Here is a 15,698-nt window from a genome sequence, read left to right as displayed (position 1 = left end):
AAATAAGAGAGAGAGTAAAATTCAATTATCAAATTTATAATATATATGTATTATATATTTCACTAAAAAATTATATTTACTACAAAAACGTTCATAAATAATAATATATATTTATGGATAATGTATGTATATTTAATAAAAAAAATATTTATCAATCACCATTTAATTTCAGAGTTAAAAAATGAAAATAAAATTTTATCCCATTAAATGGCTAAAAAGTCACTTAAGAGAAGAAGCCCTAGTCCCTTGAACCGCGCCTAAATTTAGGTAATTTGTTCCGAAATAAGGAGATTACACGCGTATATATTAAAAAAATATTTGTATTGAAAAAATCATTATCTGTCGATGGAAGAAACTTCTGATATATACCGTCTTTTCAGAGGAAATCCGATTTTTAATTGCTTCTGATCTGTCTCTCCCTAATAAAAACCCCTCGTCCATATCTAATCTTCCTCGGTTGTTTTCTTATATTCATCACCTCTCTTCTCATGCCAAGTATTTCTTTTCCTTTTTTTTCTTAATTTTTGTTATAAGAAACTTGTTTATTTTCCCTTGAATTTTATTTTTCTAATTTAGGATTTTTGATGAATCGAATTCAAACTTCAGCTCTGGATTTGGGTTTCAGTACTGGGTATGTTCCTTCTTTAATCATTATTTTATTCTCCATGATTGACTAATTTATTTTATTTATATTTGCAATTTAAATGTAAAGAACTTGAAATTCTGATGAAAATGTAATTTCTCTCCTGGAAAATTGCAGGGGTTTGAGTTGCAAATATATGTAGGGCATACTGAAAAACCTAGCTGTTCATTGCTCCCAGTAAAACCATAAGTTGACGTTTGATCTCGTTTGGCCAAAATTCCAGGATCAGTATTTCTAATATGCAGACCCAGAAATCATTACCAGAGATACAGCTTAAACTTGAAGCCTTAACCATTTGTACAAAGAAAACCCATACCGAAAACCATTCCAAACCTTGTATGATGATGGCACCAAGCGTCCTTGTTTCGCCGACGTCTTCTTCTTTGATCGGCGATTACATCGGCATGGAGAGTTGCTTTGATCTCGGTAACATTGAATACTCTTACGGCAGTGACGATGGTAGAATTGATTGTATTCATGACAAGGTAGAGCAGCGGTGTTGTACGAAGAAGAAAGATATTCCACCGCCGAAACCTTACCGTATGCCATGGGTGTTGAAAAGGTACTACACTGTCGATGGACGGTTGATTATCAGAAGAGAGAGAGTGGGATTCAATGAGTATTTGCAAGCTCACCGATCCAATGGTCGTTTAGTATTAGATCTCGTGCCTTTTGATTATATCAACAATGATTTTGATGATTATGATGATAGAGAAGCGGGGGCCAACGAAGAAGATGATCGAGTCGATGTTTTTCACAATAAAAACGATCATGATAAAGACGAGGAAAATAATAACAACAATTTGGTTGAAACATTGCATAAAGAGAATGAAATGGCTGTGAATGAAGAGTCAATAGTGAAATGTCCTACTGCTGAGACTCCATTAGAGAATGGGATTACAGCAAATGGAGGAAAATGCTTGAAATACAACAGCGTAAGAGCAAGCCCTTCATGTTTTCTTGGTTTGCCGGTTCCCGCAATAAGGCCAGTTCATACTTAAATGGCGTTAACCAAGATTATCGGGATTCATAATGTGACTCCATGGGTTCATGGTCGGTCTGATCGACCCCAGTTTAAATTTTTTGTTTGCGATATGATTGGAATAATATTAAATAATTTAAAATTCATATATTAATTTAATTTAAAATACAATATTATGTTTTAGTTATTTAAATAATAATGTATTTTCGATAGGCTAGGTCTAGAATTCTTTTGTAATTAGGCTTCGATTTTGCCCGATCAATACATATCTTTATATATATATATGAAAATTGTTTGGTCAATGATTATGATTACTGTTCCATTAAGCATGATAACGTAGATTTAATAAAATTTTAGGCTTAAGTATATAAAAGGTGCTCAATCTATACCCGTTTTTTCAGTTCAGTGCCTAACGTTTTTTTCGTTCCAGTTTGGTGCCTAACGTTTCATTACGTAACTCAAAATGGGTCACTCTGTGACGGACCATTAAGTTTGGTCGTTAACCCATTAAAAAATGCCACGTGGCATATTTTTTAATATTAAAAAAAATTCAAATAAAAAATAAATTAAAATGAAAAAATAAACGTTTTAATGCCTTTTACTGTTTAACCCTAAATAATTTCCCCCTTTCTCCTTCACTCTCCACCACAGCCCAACCCTAGTTCAGTTGCTCAACCACTTGTCGAAAAACCTTTTCAGTCCTGAAGACGGCTATAGTAAACAGAGCCTTATCCTTGTTGAGACCAACAGTAAGGGACTCAACGTTGTAACCTCTTCGGGCAAACACTCCCGCTATCCTGTTTATGATTCCACTCTCGTTCCCAACGAACACTGAAATTGTGTGGCGTTTCATCCTGACAGAACACAGTACAGTTTCACACTCGAACACACACAAGCTCAAGCTCTAATTACAAAATAAATGAAACAGAAAACCCAAATTAAGTGTTAGAAAAGCCAGAAGCTAGAACCACATATAGCAATCACAAATAAAAAATAAATTAAAATGATAAAATAATCGATCGGAAATGATGCGTCAGACAAGGTTCTCGACGAAACTTTAATTGTTCGGTCCCACGGAATGACGCAACCACTTGGTGAGTAACTGGCTGGGTTGCGATTGGAGCGAAGTTGCGGTTTGACCAGGGTGGGCAGTGTACTTCAACAGTGACTGGACGGTGGATCGACGATTGGTAGCCGAAAGCTCTCATTGTGATTAATACGCGACAATGACCAAATCAGGCGATTAGAGTGTTGGGGTTGGGTCGTCAGTCGTTGCTGAGGCCGTTAGCGGTGACGGGGCACTTCCATGGCGGTCGGAGATACCTGATCAAAGGGCAAAAACACAAAAAATCGAGGGGGTTTCTGGGTCCTTCGACCAACCTGACTAATTGGTTTTCCCCATAAAACTTTTTTTTTCATTTTAATTTATTTTTTATTTGCAAAAATTATTTTTAATATTAAAAAATATTCAATGTGGCATTTTTAATGGGTTAACAGTCAATCTTAAAGGTTCGTCACGGCGTGACCCATTTTGAGTTACGGAATGAAACGTTAGGCACCAAACTAGAACGAAAAGAATATTAGGCACTAAACTAAAAAAACGAGTATAGGTTGGGCACCTTCTGTATACTTAAGCCAAAATTTTATTACTTTAATGTTTTGTTATAGGTGATTTTAATGAAATTGTTTTTCCGAGGGAAAGACAAGGTTAGTAGATAGTACATGTATATTCCTTTAGATGATTTAGTGATGAATGATTTTAACATTCCCTTTCATTTATTATGAAGTGTGTTTGACAACTGTCATTTCGATGTCAAATAAATCCTTCTTGTTAATTAATAAAGGAAATACGTATTGGTAAAATGAAATTAAATGGAAAAAGAGATTAAATAAATAAAGATAATTATAAAAGTAGGAGAGTAAAGGTTGTAAAATAGATATGGAAAAAACAGCCTCAAGCTTCGCTTTGACTCAATTTCCTTTAAATCATCAAATTGATTTTCCCTTCGGGATTTACGTCGGTTACTTTATCTACAAGGGTAATCCCCCCGACTCTATTTTGTATACGGAATACCCAAGGCAATCTTTGATTCCGGCTTCGGAAATTGATTCTATCAACATCAATTATCGTTCAAGTTCGTGGCGACCGACTTGGATTGTTGCTCTAAACCGTCATTCTGATCTCAAATCCCTCTTGGCGAAGCTATCTCGCCAAGTGTGTTCCCAGGAAGTCGAATGTGATTTCTATAAGCCAAATCTTCCTCCCACATGTTTAATCGCAACAACAATCTAGACCAAGTCTATCTTGATTTTGAAAAAATAAGCGCAGAGATGAGAGAGATATTCCGAAGATATTAAGGGTCTGTTTCTATTCTCCAGTTGGAATTGAGTCATCGCTTCAACTCTCGGCTTATGAAAAATTTAGCTAAGCATGACAAAAGTCATACTTAGCATATTAAAAACAAAGCTTGAAAATAAAAGAAAAAATAAAACTTGAAAAGTAAAAAAAGAGAAAGCTTTAATAAAATAGAGAGGAAGAAGATTGTAATTTGAGTGATGAGTTTAGGCTTACCCCAAGAGGGTATTTATAGCCTCTCAAAGCCTAAGGATAAACAAAGAATATAAAATAAAATAATCCTAAAGATAATTGTTTTTTCTAAATTCAAACTTTAAACTAGTCTCCTAATGCAACTCTACATCCATCTTCCAGAAGGCGTGCTGAGGAGGTCTTTTAGAAACCACCGCTGACTGGACCTTCTAGAAACTGCCACATCAGACCGCGTCGTGCCCAGTGTCATGCTCATGTCTCCAGTCATGACCAAATTATAATAAAAAATACATAAAACGCTCGTTTTGTCACTAATTCTGAAAAGCAAGGACATGCACGAAAATAGGCATAACACAACCAAAACAGTAGCATAATCCACAAAATCGAAGAAATAACGGGAAAATATTAACGATTCTGAACACTCATCAAATCCCTCCTCACTTATCACATGCTTGTCCTCAAGTATGATTAATCAAATCAGTCAAAAATTTCATTTACCATTCTTTGTCAGTTTCACATTCGAGGAAGCAAGTAGAGACCACAATACTATTCAAGTCAAGAAATCAATCAATTGAACATCATCAATTGGAACAAGTCAAGTGTGATCGTAATATCCATTCATTCATTAATCTCAATGCTCATAACTCAACACCTTACCGGGATTCACTCAAATCACTCAATGTGTTTGGGGTAAAGAAACGCTCAATGTCAGAATCGACACGATATTACCATAGGCCTGCAAGTAAATCAAATCTCCACTACTAATAAGAACAAGATGCAAGGAACTAACAAATAATAATTTCAACTCCATCAAAACAAACATTAAGCGCAATAAGATAAAAAGACAATCTATCAAACAACAAATTTTTTTTTTTCGAAATGCATTGAATTTTTTCCTTGTTGTTGTTTCGTTCTCCATTCTTTTTCACGTCTTTTTTCTCTCTTTTTTTTCTTTTTCGAACAACATCTTTTTTTTTCTATTTTCGAACTGCTATTTTTTCCCTCTCGATAGAGCATACAATGGTTTAACAGTTCACTTGCCCTAAAATAGGTAGAAAAGAGTGATAAAATAAAAGGCTCAGGTTTATAAATATGGTGAAAACAAAGAAATGGGAATAGGCTCAAAAGTGGTTAACTAGGGGAAAAATGCATGGGTAGGCTATTTAGTGGGGAAACAGAATGGTTAATCCTAAGGTGCCAAATCATTTTTAAGCATCACGTTCATGTGTAATTTCGACATTATTAACATGCAGGTTCTAAAATACCAATGCCAAATTTGACACACATAATCCAACAAAATAAGAGCAAAAATTATATGCTCGTAAAGGCTCAAATCTCACCAAATTGTTTCATGCATTGAGCTAATCACATTTCAACCAACAAAGTCATGGAATATCACAAAAAATACCAACTTGATCACAATTCATGCTATCCATTATCAAGAACATCCTAAACTAAACAATCATGAGTTCCCAAACAAGCATAACATTCCAAAAATAATCAACAAGACAAAGAAATTCATTGAAATTTCCGCAAATCCAACCAACACATACTAGAATCGAAACATAAAGATAAACAAAAGGAAAAATTCAATCTACACTATACTCTCACTCACTTAAAGCGTTTTGCCTCAAAATGTAAAATTAAAGTGCAAGAGAAGTAATAGAGTACTCCCCGGATTTACTGTTGACCACAGCCACGGTGGGAGGTGAAGAAGTGGGTGGCTCGGGTTTGATGCCATGAACTATAAGCATGATCAGGTTGTGTCATCGGTAGAAAATCGTCTTTGAAATACTCTATAAAACCATAAACTGGATGGTACATTAGAAATAGTTGAATGGAAATAGGATCAGAATTTACCTCCGGAGTATTTTTCGATGTCGCCGAATGAATTGAACACGATGAGAAAGTCGACTGTTATGGACGAGAGAAAGTAGTGACCACGGTTGGCATGGACTAGAAGGACAATGATAGGGAGAACGGTGGAGATGATGATAAATAGTGCTAGATCCAGGACGAAGAAAGTCGGTGGGTGTGAACGTCGAACGATATGATGTGATCTGAATGCATCATTGTTTTGTTGGTTCCTCGTGCGTATCATCGTGGAGCGAGCACATTAGCAGGGGCGTAAGGGTTCGGTGAGGTTGGTGACGGTAAGAAGAAAAAGGAACAATGGTGTGTTTGGGTAAGGAAGAATGGGTTTTGAAGAAGATGAAGAGGGTTGGAGATTTTGTTTTCTGCCATAGGAAGTGTTAGAGCTAGAGGTAAATTGGGTTTTGTTGTTTTTTATTAGGATAAAAGGAAGTTTAAAAATTAAAAAGGGTGAGAGAGATAGGGATAATGGGGTCTACAGTCAAAGAGAAAGGAAAGAGAAGAAATGATTGAGGGTGGGGGTGGCAGAAAGATAATAAAAAGGGGGAAATTTTGGATTTTGCTAACGTGCGTCGACCTCCTCCAAGGGTTTTGCTAACGTGCGCCGTTTAATGAAACGGTACGCACGGGCTGGGGCAATTTTTTCCACTGCCATGTGTGATTTCTACTGCTCTTGGGATCCGAATTCGCCACTGTTCGAATGATAATTTCGCAAATTATCGTCGTTTAAGTTTGAATAAAAATATTTGGTTCCTGCAAAATAAAAATAAAAATTAAATAAAACATGCTCAATTGAAATAAAAATAAAAGTAAAAAAGTAAAAGTAAAAAAATGTAACAGAAAAAACAATGGGTTGCCTCCCATAAAGCGCTTTTGTTTAACGTTGTTAGCTCGACGACTTGATTCAGACTATAGGTTTCGTTGACAAACACTTCCACTTCATTCGCTTTTTTAGACTAAGAAATTTCTTATGAGAAATTTGAAATTTCTCATAAAGATTTCTTTTAATATTTCCCAAATTAAAAATCTTTTCGAAAAGCATTACCGTCAAAACATCCTTTTTACCAAAAAATGATTTCTTCAAATGATTCCTCGATGGTTTCGACTTAATTTTTGGTGCCTACAAAAGAGAATGTAAATCTTTAGTTTTTAAAGGAGTTAACATCAAATTTGAATTAACAACTGAAATATTTTTCAACTCCCTTATGTCATCTTTTTTATCATCCGATTTACTATATAAATCATCAACGAAGTTAGATTTATCATCAGCAAGTTTAATAACACCAACAAAATTAATATTATGCACGTTATCTGGATATCTCATTGCTTTATAAACATCAAATTTTAAGATCTCACCGTCGAACTCCATAGTAAGAATACCGCTTCGAACGTCAATTTTTGTATTTGTCATGCTTAGAAAGGGACGACCGAGGAGAATTTCAGAACTAATGTTGCTACGATCATTTTCCATATCAATCACATAAAAATCAGCAGGGAAAATTAAGTCATCTACCTCAACTAGAACATTTTCTATGAGTCCTTCAAGATAAATAATTGATTTTTCGGCAAGTTGAAGTGTAACTCTCGTCTCTTTCAAAGGCTCGGTGGAAATTAAATTATAGACGGAGAGAGACATTACATTGATAGAGGCACCTAGATCGCACATAGCTCGCTTGATTTTAACCTCACAAATTTTACAAGGTATTGAAAACATACCTTGGTCCTTATACTTCGGTGGAAGTGGTCGTTGGAAAACTGTTGATATGTTCGCACCTAAATTCACCTTCTCATTTCCGATAAGTCACCTTTTATTAGTGCAGAGATCTTTAAGGTATCTGGCATACCTCGGTACTTTTCGGATTACCTCAAGAAGCGGAGTATTTATTTCCACTTTCCGTAATACATCCAATATTTCTCTCTCCTCTGATTGTTTGACTCTTTTAATGAATCTTTCAAGAAACGAATGCATAATGGCATAGGGAGATGGCGCAAAATTAGTTTTCGATTTATCTTTATTCTTTTCTCGGGATTCTACATCATCTACTTCTTCTTCCCTCTAGGAGTTCCAATTTTCTTCTTTCTTCCGGGATCTTGCACTTACATCCTTTGGGTCTGGTTGTTCAACAATTGTACCGTTTCGGAGGTTGATGGCGTTAACATTCTCTATTGGATTCGGCTCAGTTTGTGATGATAACCTCCTTTGTGACTCTAACTTCCTCACGATTTGAGTCAGTTGGTTCATCTGCTTGTCCATCTCTTGGAAGTGGGCCTCAGTACGAATCTGGAATTTTTCCTGGGAAAGTGCTAACCTCTCGATAATTGACTTTAATGATATCTTATACGATTGTTGTGGTGGTGGAGGTGGTCTCGCTTGATAACCTTGATTCGACCTTGAGTTTTGAGCATAACTAAAATTCAGACGATCCCTCAATCCTGGGTTGTAAGTATTACAGTAGGGATTGTAAACTCTTTGGGGAGGTCCTAGAAAGTTCCCGACTGCATTGAATTGAGTTGTTACGTCATCTTGAATCAGTGGACAACCGTCTGTTAGATGATTAGGTAATGCACATATTCCACATAATCTGTTTGGTCCTGTCTTTCCTGCAACAAGAGAGTTGACGACTTTACTTAACTTACCTATCTTATTTTCTAAGGAAGATGAACTTATCTCATGAACCCTTCGAGGAGGTTCATTATTTGTGTGGAATTGTTGGGAATTTATGGCCATTGTGGAAATTATATCCCTAGCCTCAGTAGGAGTAATATTCACCAAGGCTCCACCGTTGGCAGCATCGATCATCTTCATTTCTAGGGGAGATAATCATTCATAAAAGTATTGAAGGAGTGTTTGTTCAGTTAACCCATGTTGTGGTCAACTAGAACATAACTTCTTAAACCGCTCCCAGTAGTCGTAAAGTGACTCTCCATCAAGCTGCTTGATTCCAAGTATTCTCCTTCGTAGTTCACTTACGTTCGTCGTAGGGAAAAACCTATCAAGAAAAAGACGAGTCATTTGAGGCCATGTAGTAATAAAATTAGGGGGAAGATAAAATAGCCACTCCTTAGTTGAATCGACTAAGGAAAAATGAAAAGCTCTAAGCTTTATTTGGTCCTTGGTTACTCCCTGTGGTCTCATGCTGGTACAGACCATATGAAATTCCATGAGATGTTTGTGTGGATTCTCGTTTGGCAATCTACGGAATGTAGAGAGGAGATGAATAAGGCCAGTTTTCAATTGGTATGGAGTATCTCATTGGGGAAAATCAATGCACAAAGGCCCTTGTTCAGTAGGTGTCGCGGCTGACTCCTGGATAGTAGGATCAGTCATCAGAATTGTATTAACGGATTCACCTAAATTTGATTCTTCTTCTGGATTTGATTGTTGTCTCCTACTTTCTTGAAGCGTCTGTGCGTGGAGACTCCTAGCTTTGACTTCGATCTCCGGGTCGTACTCCACTAATGCGCCCGAATTAGTCCTGGTCATAAATCAAAAGCAAACAAAAAATTAGTAATTTTGGAAAACTCCTCGGCAACGGCGCCAATTTGACAACTGTCGTTTCGATGTCAAATAAAATCCTTCTTCTTAATTAATAAAGGAAATATGTAACATAGAGAAGTAAGTGTTGATTCCACAGAGAGTTAGAAAATTTTAAATTTTTGTTTGAATGATTTTACCGGAAGATAAGTATTGAAATGGGGGGTTTTGGTAAAATGAAATTAAATGGTAAAAAAGATTAAATAAATAAAGATAATTAATGTAAAAGTAGGAGAGTAAAGGTTGTAAAATAGATATGGTAAAAACAGCCTCAAGCTTTGCTTTGACTCAATTTCCTTTAGATCATCGAATTAGATTTTCCCTTCGGGATTCACGTCGGTTACTTTGTCTACAAGGGCAATCTCCGTTACTCTATTTTGTATACCGAATACCCTAGGCAATCTTTGATTCCGACTTCAAAAATTGATTCTATCAACATCAATTATTTTAGATCAATTACCTTTTAAGTTTGTTGCGAGTGACTCGGATTGTTGATTCTATAATCGTCAATTCCGATCTCAAATCCCTCTTGGCGAATCTATCTCACCAAGTGTGTTTCCATGAAGTCGAATGTTCTTTCTATAAGCTGAATCTTCCTCCCACACGTTTAATCGCAACAACAATCTAGACCAAAGTTTATCTTTGATTTTAAAAACCATTTTGATTTTGAAAATAAGCGCAGAAATTGAGAGATATAATCCGAAGATATTAAGGGCCTGTTTCAATTCTCCAGTTGGAATTGAGTCATCGCTTCAGCTCTTGGCTTATGAAAAAATTAGCTAAGCATGAAAAAAGTCATACTTAGCATATTAAAAACAAATCTTAAAAATAAAAGAAAAAATAAAACTTGAAAAGTAAAAAGAGAAAGCTTTAATAAAACTAGAGAGTGAAGAAGATTGTAATTTGAGTGACGAGTTTAGGCTTACCCCAATAGGGTATTTATAGCCTCTCAAAGCCTAAGGATAAACAAAGAAAATAAAATAAAATAATCCTAAAGATAATTTTTTTTTCTAAATTCAAACTTTAAACTAGTCTCCTAATGCAACTATGCCCGTCTATCTTCTAGAAGGTGTGCTGAGGGGGTCTTCTAGAAACCGCCGTTGACTGGACCTTCTAGAAACCGTCACTGACTGGACCTTCTAGAAACCGCCGTTGACTGGACCTTCTAGAAACTGTCACGTCAGACCGCGTCATGCCCAGAGTCGTGCCAATGTCTCTATTCGTGACCAAATAATAATAATAAATACAGAATGTGCCCGTTTTGTCACTATTTCTGAAAAGTAAGGACCTGCACGAAAATAGGCATAACACAACCAAATCAGCAGCAATAAATCCAAAAAATCGAAGAAATAACAAGCAAATATTAACGATTCTGAACACTCATCAGTGTTCATTGGTAAAATGCATGAGTCTATCAAAGGTGTTAGGTGTAGATGAGTAATTTTCTGCCAAAGATTTTGGGGAAGGAACAAATTATTGTATTTGTGTTCTTAGAAGAACTTATGATGTTTAGAAATCAACCAAATCAATATCGTTATTATATTGAAGGTTAGTGATCATCAATCCTACCTATAAGTCTATGCAATATTTTGTAAGAATAGTATAAAGATGTTTGTTAATTGACTTCATTTATACATTGATCAAGCTCACAGTATATTTGCTTGGGATGACTAATCTTAAATAACATTCTAATTTGACATGAGCAAAAATTACGACATATTAAAGTGATCTAATGATGTGTAAAATCAAATAATAATCCAAATTATAGTATAGAAATTGTTGTAGTACTTTTTATTCAAAAATATTAATGTTTTAATATCAAACTCAATCAACTGGTTTTATTGTTACTAATAGGCAAATGATAGGACATATCTCTATAAATATTATTATGATATTAATAAGTATTATATATATATATATATATATATATATATATATATATATTGTCACTACACTCAATACTTATTAATATCATAATAATATTTAGAAGTTGAGATCTTAAGGAATGACAATAGTTCTTTTACCGCTAAGCTCGCTCGGTTAATACAATAATAATGATAACTTTAAATACAAATGAAGGACCACAAATATCTCATATAATATGAGATTGTTTAAACCAAAATAACTTAATGAAGTATCAAACTAATAGAAACACTGAAGCTGTAAAAAATAGGAAGAGCAAGAAAGAGGAACGAGTGCATCATGCGTTAGTCATACTCCCCAATAAAGGAGGAGGCTAGTCAGTGACATTTAACTTAAAAAGATGTTGGTGAAAGTGAAATCCTTCTATAGATCATATGCCCAACAAGTAGTTTTGAGAGCCGAGACCTGTAATAAAAGATCTGGTTGCAACAACTTGGATAACTAGTTCTACCATATGGCTGTTGGGTGAGTTCTGTTTCAAGAAGGAAATGTACTCGATTTTTCTCTATTTATAACCTATTTTTGTTACCTTTGATATGCACATCGAGATATATAACTTGAATTTGAAGGCTTAACAATTTGTAAAAAAAAAAAAAACCAAACTCTAAACTATTTCAAAGTACCAAGAGTCCTTGTTTCACCATCCGCTTCTTCTTTGATCAACGAACCCCCTTGTGGCAGCAGCGGAGCTGATTTTATTCGTGAGAAGCGAGAATAACGGTGCCGGAAGAAGACAGAGATTCCGCCGCCAATACCTTGCCACATGCAGCGGGTGTTGAAAAGGTACTACACTAGTGATGGACGGTTGATTCTCAAACAAGAGAAAGTGAGATTCAATCAATATTTCGACCCTACCGATCCAATGGTCGTTTAATATCGAAGCTTGTGCTCACAACAATATGTTTGATGATTAAGATGAAAAAGAACCAGAGATCAACGACGCGGAGTATCGAGGGATCAAAAATTTAAATAACGGTCTGTTATTGAAACAAGCAACTATTATATAACGATAAATGTGTGGTTTGAAATCATTACTTTATGACTAATACCTATAATGATTATAACAATACCAATTGCTGTCACAAACGTGATAAACACTGACAATCGAAAATGCTACTGCATCCACAATTTAAATCTTTGGTTGAGTCGATGTTTTCAATAATGAAATAGATAATATCAACGAATGTGGTGACAAAGAAGATGATGATGAAAGTAACAACAATATGGCTGAAGCTTCGCATAAAGAGGATGCATTCGCTTTGGTTGAAGACTCCATTAGAGAATGAGATTGCAGCAAATTGACAAAAATGCTTGACACACAATAGTGTAAGAGCAAGCCCATCATATTTTCTGGGTTTGCCGGTGCTAGCAATAAGGCCAGTTCACAGTTAAATTATGGTAGTCAAAAGTCCTCCAAAATAATCTAGAAAGAAAAGTAAAAGAATTCTTTTTTGGGATAAACTGAAATATGCAGGCAGTACAAATGAGCAGCTTTAGGCTTAGAAGTTCGAACTATTGTTGTCTATTACTTCAAAGGATATATAATCTTACTAGGGTTTTGTTTTATTTCGTCACAGTTCAATATAGTTTTCTCTTGTTAGTTTCTTTTTCTCTTCATTATATTTGGAAAAAAAAATTTGTGGAATTATGGATATGAAACAATAAAACATAGCACATTGAAGGTATGAATTGAATACAATCTTTTCCAAAACAGAAATCTTCTGCCCCTATATGTACCCTATGTATCCTCCAAATTTTACTTACACGTGTCAATTTTATTTTTTTATAACAAAAAGAATTACTATTTTCCTATTTTACTTCATCTTTTACCTTGAAACGATTGGAAAATTCTGGACTCCCAACACAGTGAGAACAATTGGGCCAATTACATCTCCCAGGTAAATTATTTAGCCCATTAGGGCACCCAAACTTTTAATTTAGGATCTACATCAATTGCAAAAGTTCTCATGGAACTCGTCACGTCGGCGTGACAAGTTCCATAAGATATAATTTTTTTAATGGGCCGTGTCAGGTGGGCCTCATAGCCTGATTAAAAACTAAATTTCAAATGGGACTCGTTACACCGGCGTGACGAGTCCCAATAAAAAATAATATTTTTATAATTTTTAAAAGAAAATTAAAAAAAAAATATATTTTATGGACATTGAACTCATCACGCCGGCATGACGAGTTTCAACGGCTATAATTTTGACTTTTTTGACCGTTGGATTGAACGTTGTTCAACAGTCGAATTTTTTTAAAATTTCAATGGAACTCGTCACGTTGGTGTGACGAATTCCAACGGCTATTTTCAGTTTGAAAAAAGTAGTTGTTGGGTAGAGTAGTAAATAGAGGTTTGTGTTGGATAGATTTTCACTTGTAATCAAATATTTTACTGAGAACAAAAACTTTTGTGTTGAAGAGTTTTTGTTGAAATGGCATCAAAAGGTGAAATGTTACGTCTTGATGAAGTTCATATTTCGTCGATCGAGTTGATAACGGTAAGTTTAATTTGTTTTATTTCATTTTAGTTTTGACAAAATTATAGTATTAATAATAATTATTTTATGTAATTGTATTAAATAATTTATTTTCAAATTGTAGCGAGAAGAACGAACCATTCGTCGTCGAGGAATGACGAATGAAGAGCCACATCAGCGGATGGTGATATATCTTTCACAATCTGGTTTATATGGAGCGACGTTTCTTCGCGAATTTAAGGTGATGTCGGCATTTATACCGGTGTTGATTGAGCGTTGGAGGCCTGAAACGCATACGTTTCATTTACCTTGCGGTGAAGTGACGATACCTTTGGAAGATGTCGCGTATCAACTTGGCGTTCCGATTAATGGTATGCCATTGGTGCTTCGCAACACTTATAAGGTAAATGTTCTTATTTCAAATTTATTGGGAAAGGAGGGTCCAACCGATTTTATTGATGGGTTGCGGGTATGAATGACGTGGTTGGAAAGCGGATTTAGAGTAGATGAACAATCAATGGAGCAAGAGGTGATATATGCAGCTCGAGCATATCTTTTGACGTTGATCGGAGGGATCTTGTTTCCGGATAAATTGGGCAATTTGGTGCACACCTAATATCTTCCGATAATGGAGGATTTTGATGTATGTCGCAATATAGTTGGGGTTCTACAATTTTGGCATTTTTTGTACCGTGAACTATGTAAGGCGACCGTAGTCGTTAGAGGAAAAAAGCGGATGTAGCGGGTTGTTTAGTTTGCTCCAATCATGGGCGTGGTATCGTCTCCCGTTTATGACGCCTATTACATCAACTCCTATAGAGTTTCCTCTCGCCGCAAGGTAAATTCATATATTTAAAATTTTGATATTTTATAATATTTATTTAAATATTTTGAAAATGACAAGAAATAACGTAATTTTTTAGATGGCGACACCGAATAGTCGATACAAAGTTGTCGGGTGCAACCAAATTAGATATTCAGATGAGAATTGATATCACCAGTAGACATGCAATAAATTTTCGTATTTTTTGCATTAAATTTTAAATTGTAATATTAATTGTTTAATTATACTAACATAATACTTTTAACAGTTAATTGGATGCCTTATTATGAGTCAGATATCCAATGGTGTCTACGGCTAATGTTCTTTGAAGGAGCGGACACATGGTGTGCCATAACACCATTGCTCCATTTACAATTATTGATATCCACACCGCCGATAGAATTTTGTGACAATTTTGGTTTCACTAACCGATAGAAATGTCAATATATAACATTAACGATTTGCATAAAGTAGATGCGCGTGGGAAGCATTCCGAAGATTGGTCGAGGAAGCATGCTACATTCATATATGAATGGAAAAATAGACACTTACGATTGCCTAATCATTCCGAGGTACAACCCGAAGATTTTGATTTCAATGTTTCTCCCTACCTCTAAAATTTTGAAGCAAATGGGAAACCGTATTTGAAAACGGTAGAGGAGCGGTCCGAGTAGGAAATAATGAAGGGAAAATATGGGGGAAAAACATCATCATCATCTTCATCAACATCTTTATCTTATGCTTCCGCAATTATTATCCATCGTAAGAAAGTTATGGTGGATATGATACATATCAACCATCGATGGAGAGTCGAGCAACGTGGGAAGGAAGTGGGTGGGATCAAGTGCCACATTCACAACAATTTTCCTTAGAATCAGAAGAAAGAGATCAA

At 35.3% G+C, this 15,698-nt stretch overlaps 2 protein-coding genes across 2 annotated transcripts; both read left to right on the top strand.

Annotated features, from left to right (window-relative positions):
* Positions 1-882: 882 nt before the first annotated feature.
* Positions 883-1,644, top strand: LOC120215558. Its single transcript, XM_039213210.1, has one exon. The coding sequence runs from the start codon at positions 883-885 to the stop codon at positions 1,642-1,644; it is 762 nt and encodes a 253-aa protein (XP_039069141.1).
* A 12,294-nt stretch (positions 1,645-13,938) lies between these two features.
* LOC120215557 (protein MAINTENANCE OF MERISTEMS-like) lies at positions 13,939-14,458 on the top strand. The gene is made up of 2 exons (XM_039213209.1): positions 13,939-14,004; positions 14,108-14,458. Exons 1-2 carry the CDS (start codon positions 13,939-13,941, stop codon positions 14,456-14,458), a joined length of 417 nt encoding a protein of 138 aa, XP_039069140.1.
* Positions 14,459-15,698: the final 1,240 nt, after the last annotated feature.

This window comes from Hibiscus syriacus, unplaced genomic scaffold (genome assembly GCF_006381635.1).
Source record: "Hibiscus syriacus cultivar Baekdansim isolate YM2019G1 unplaced genomic scaffold, ASM638163v2 tig00110123_pilon, whole genome shotgun sequence".
NCBI classification, from domain to species: Eukaryota; Viridiplantae; Streptophyta; class Magnoliopsida; order Malvales; family Malvaceae; genus Hibiscus; species Hibiscus syriacus.
This window is presented reverse-complemented; position numbering and strand designations above follow the sequence as displayed.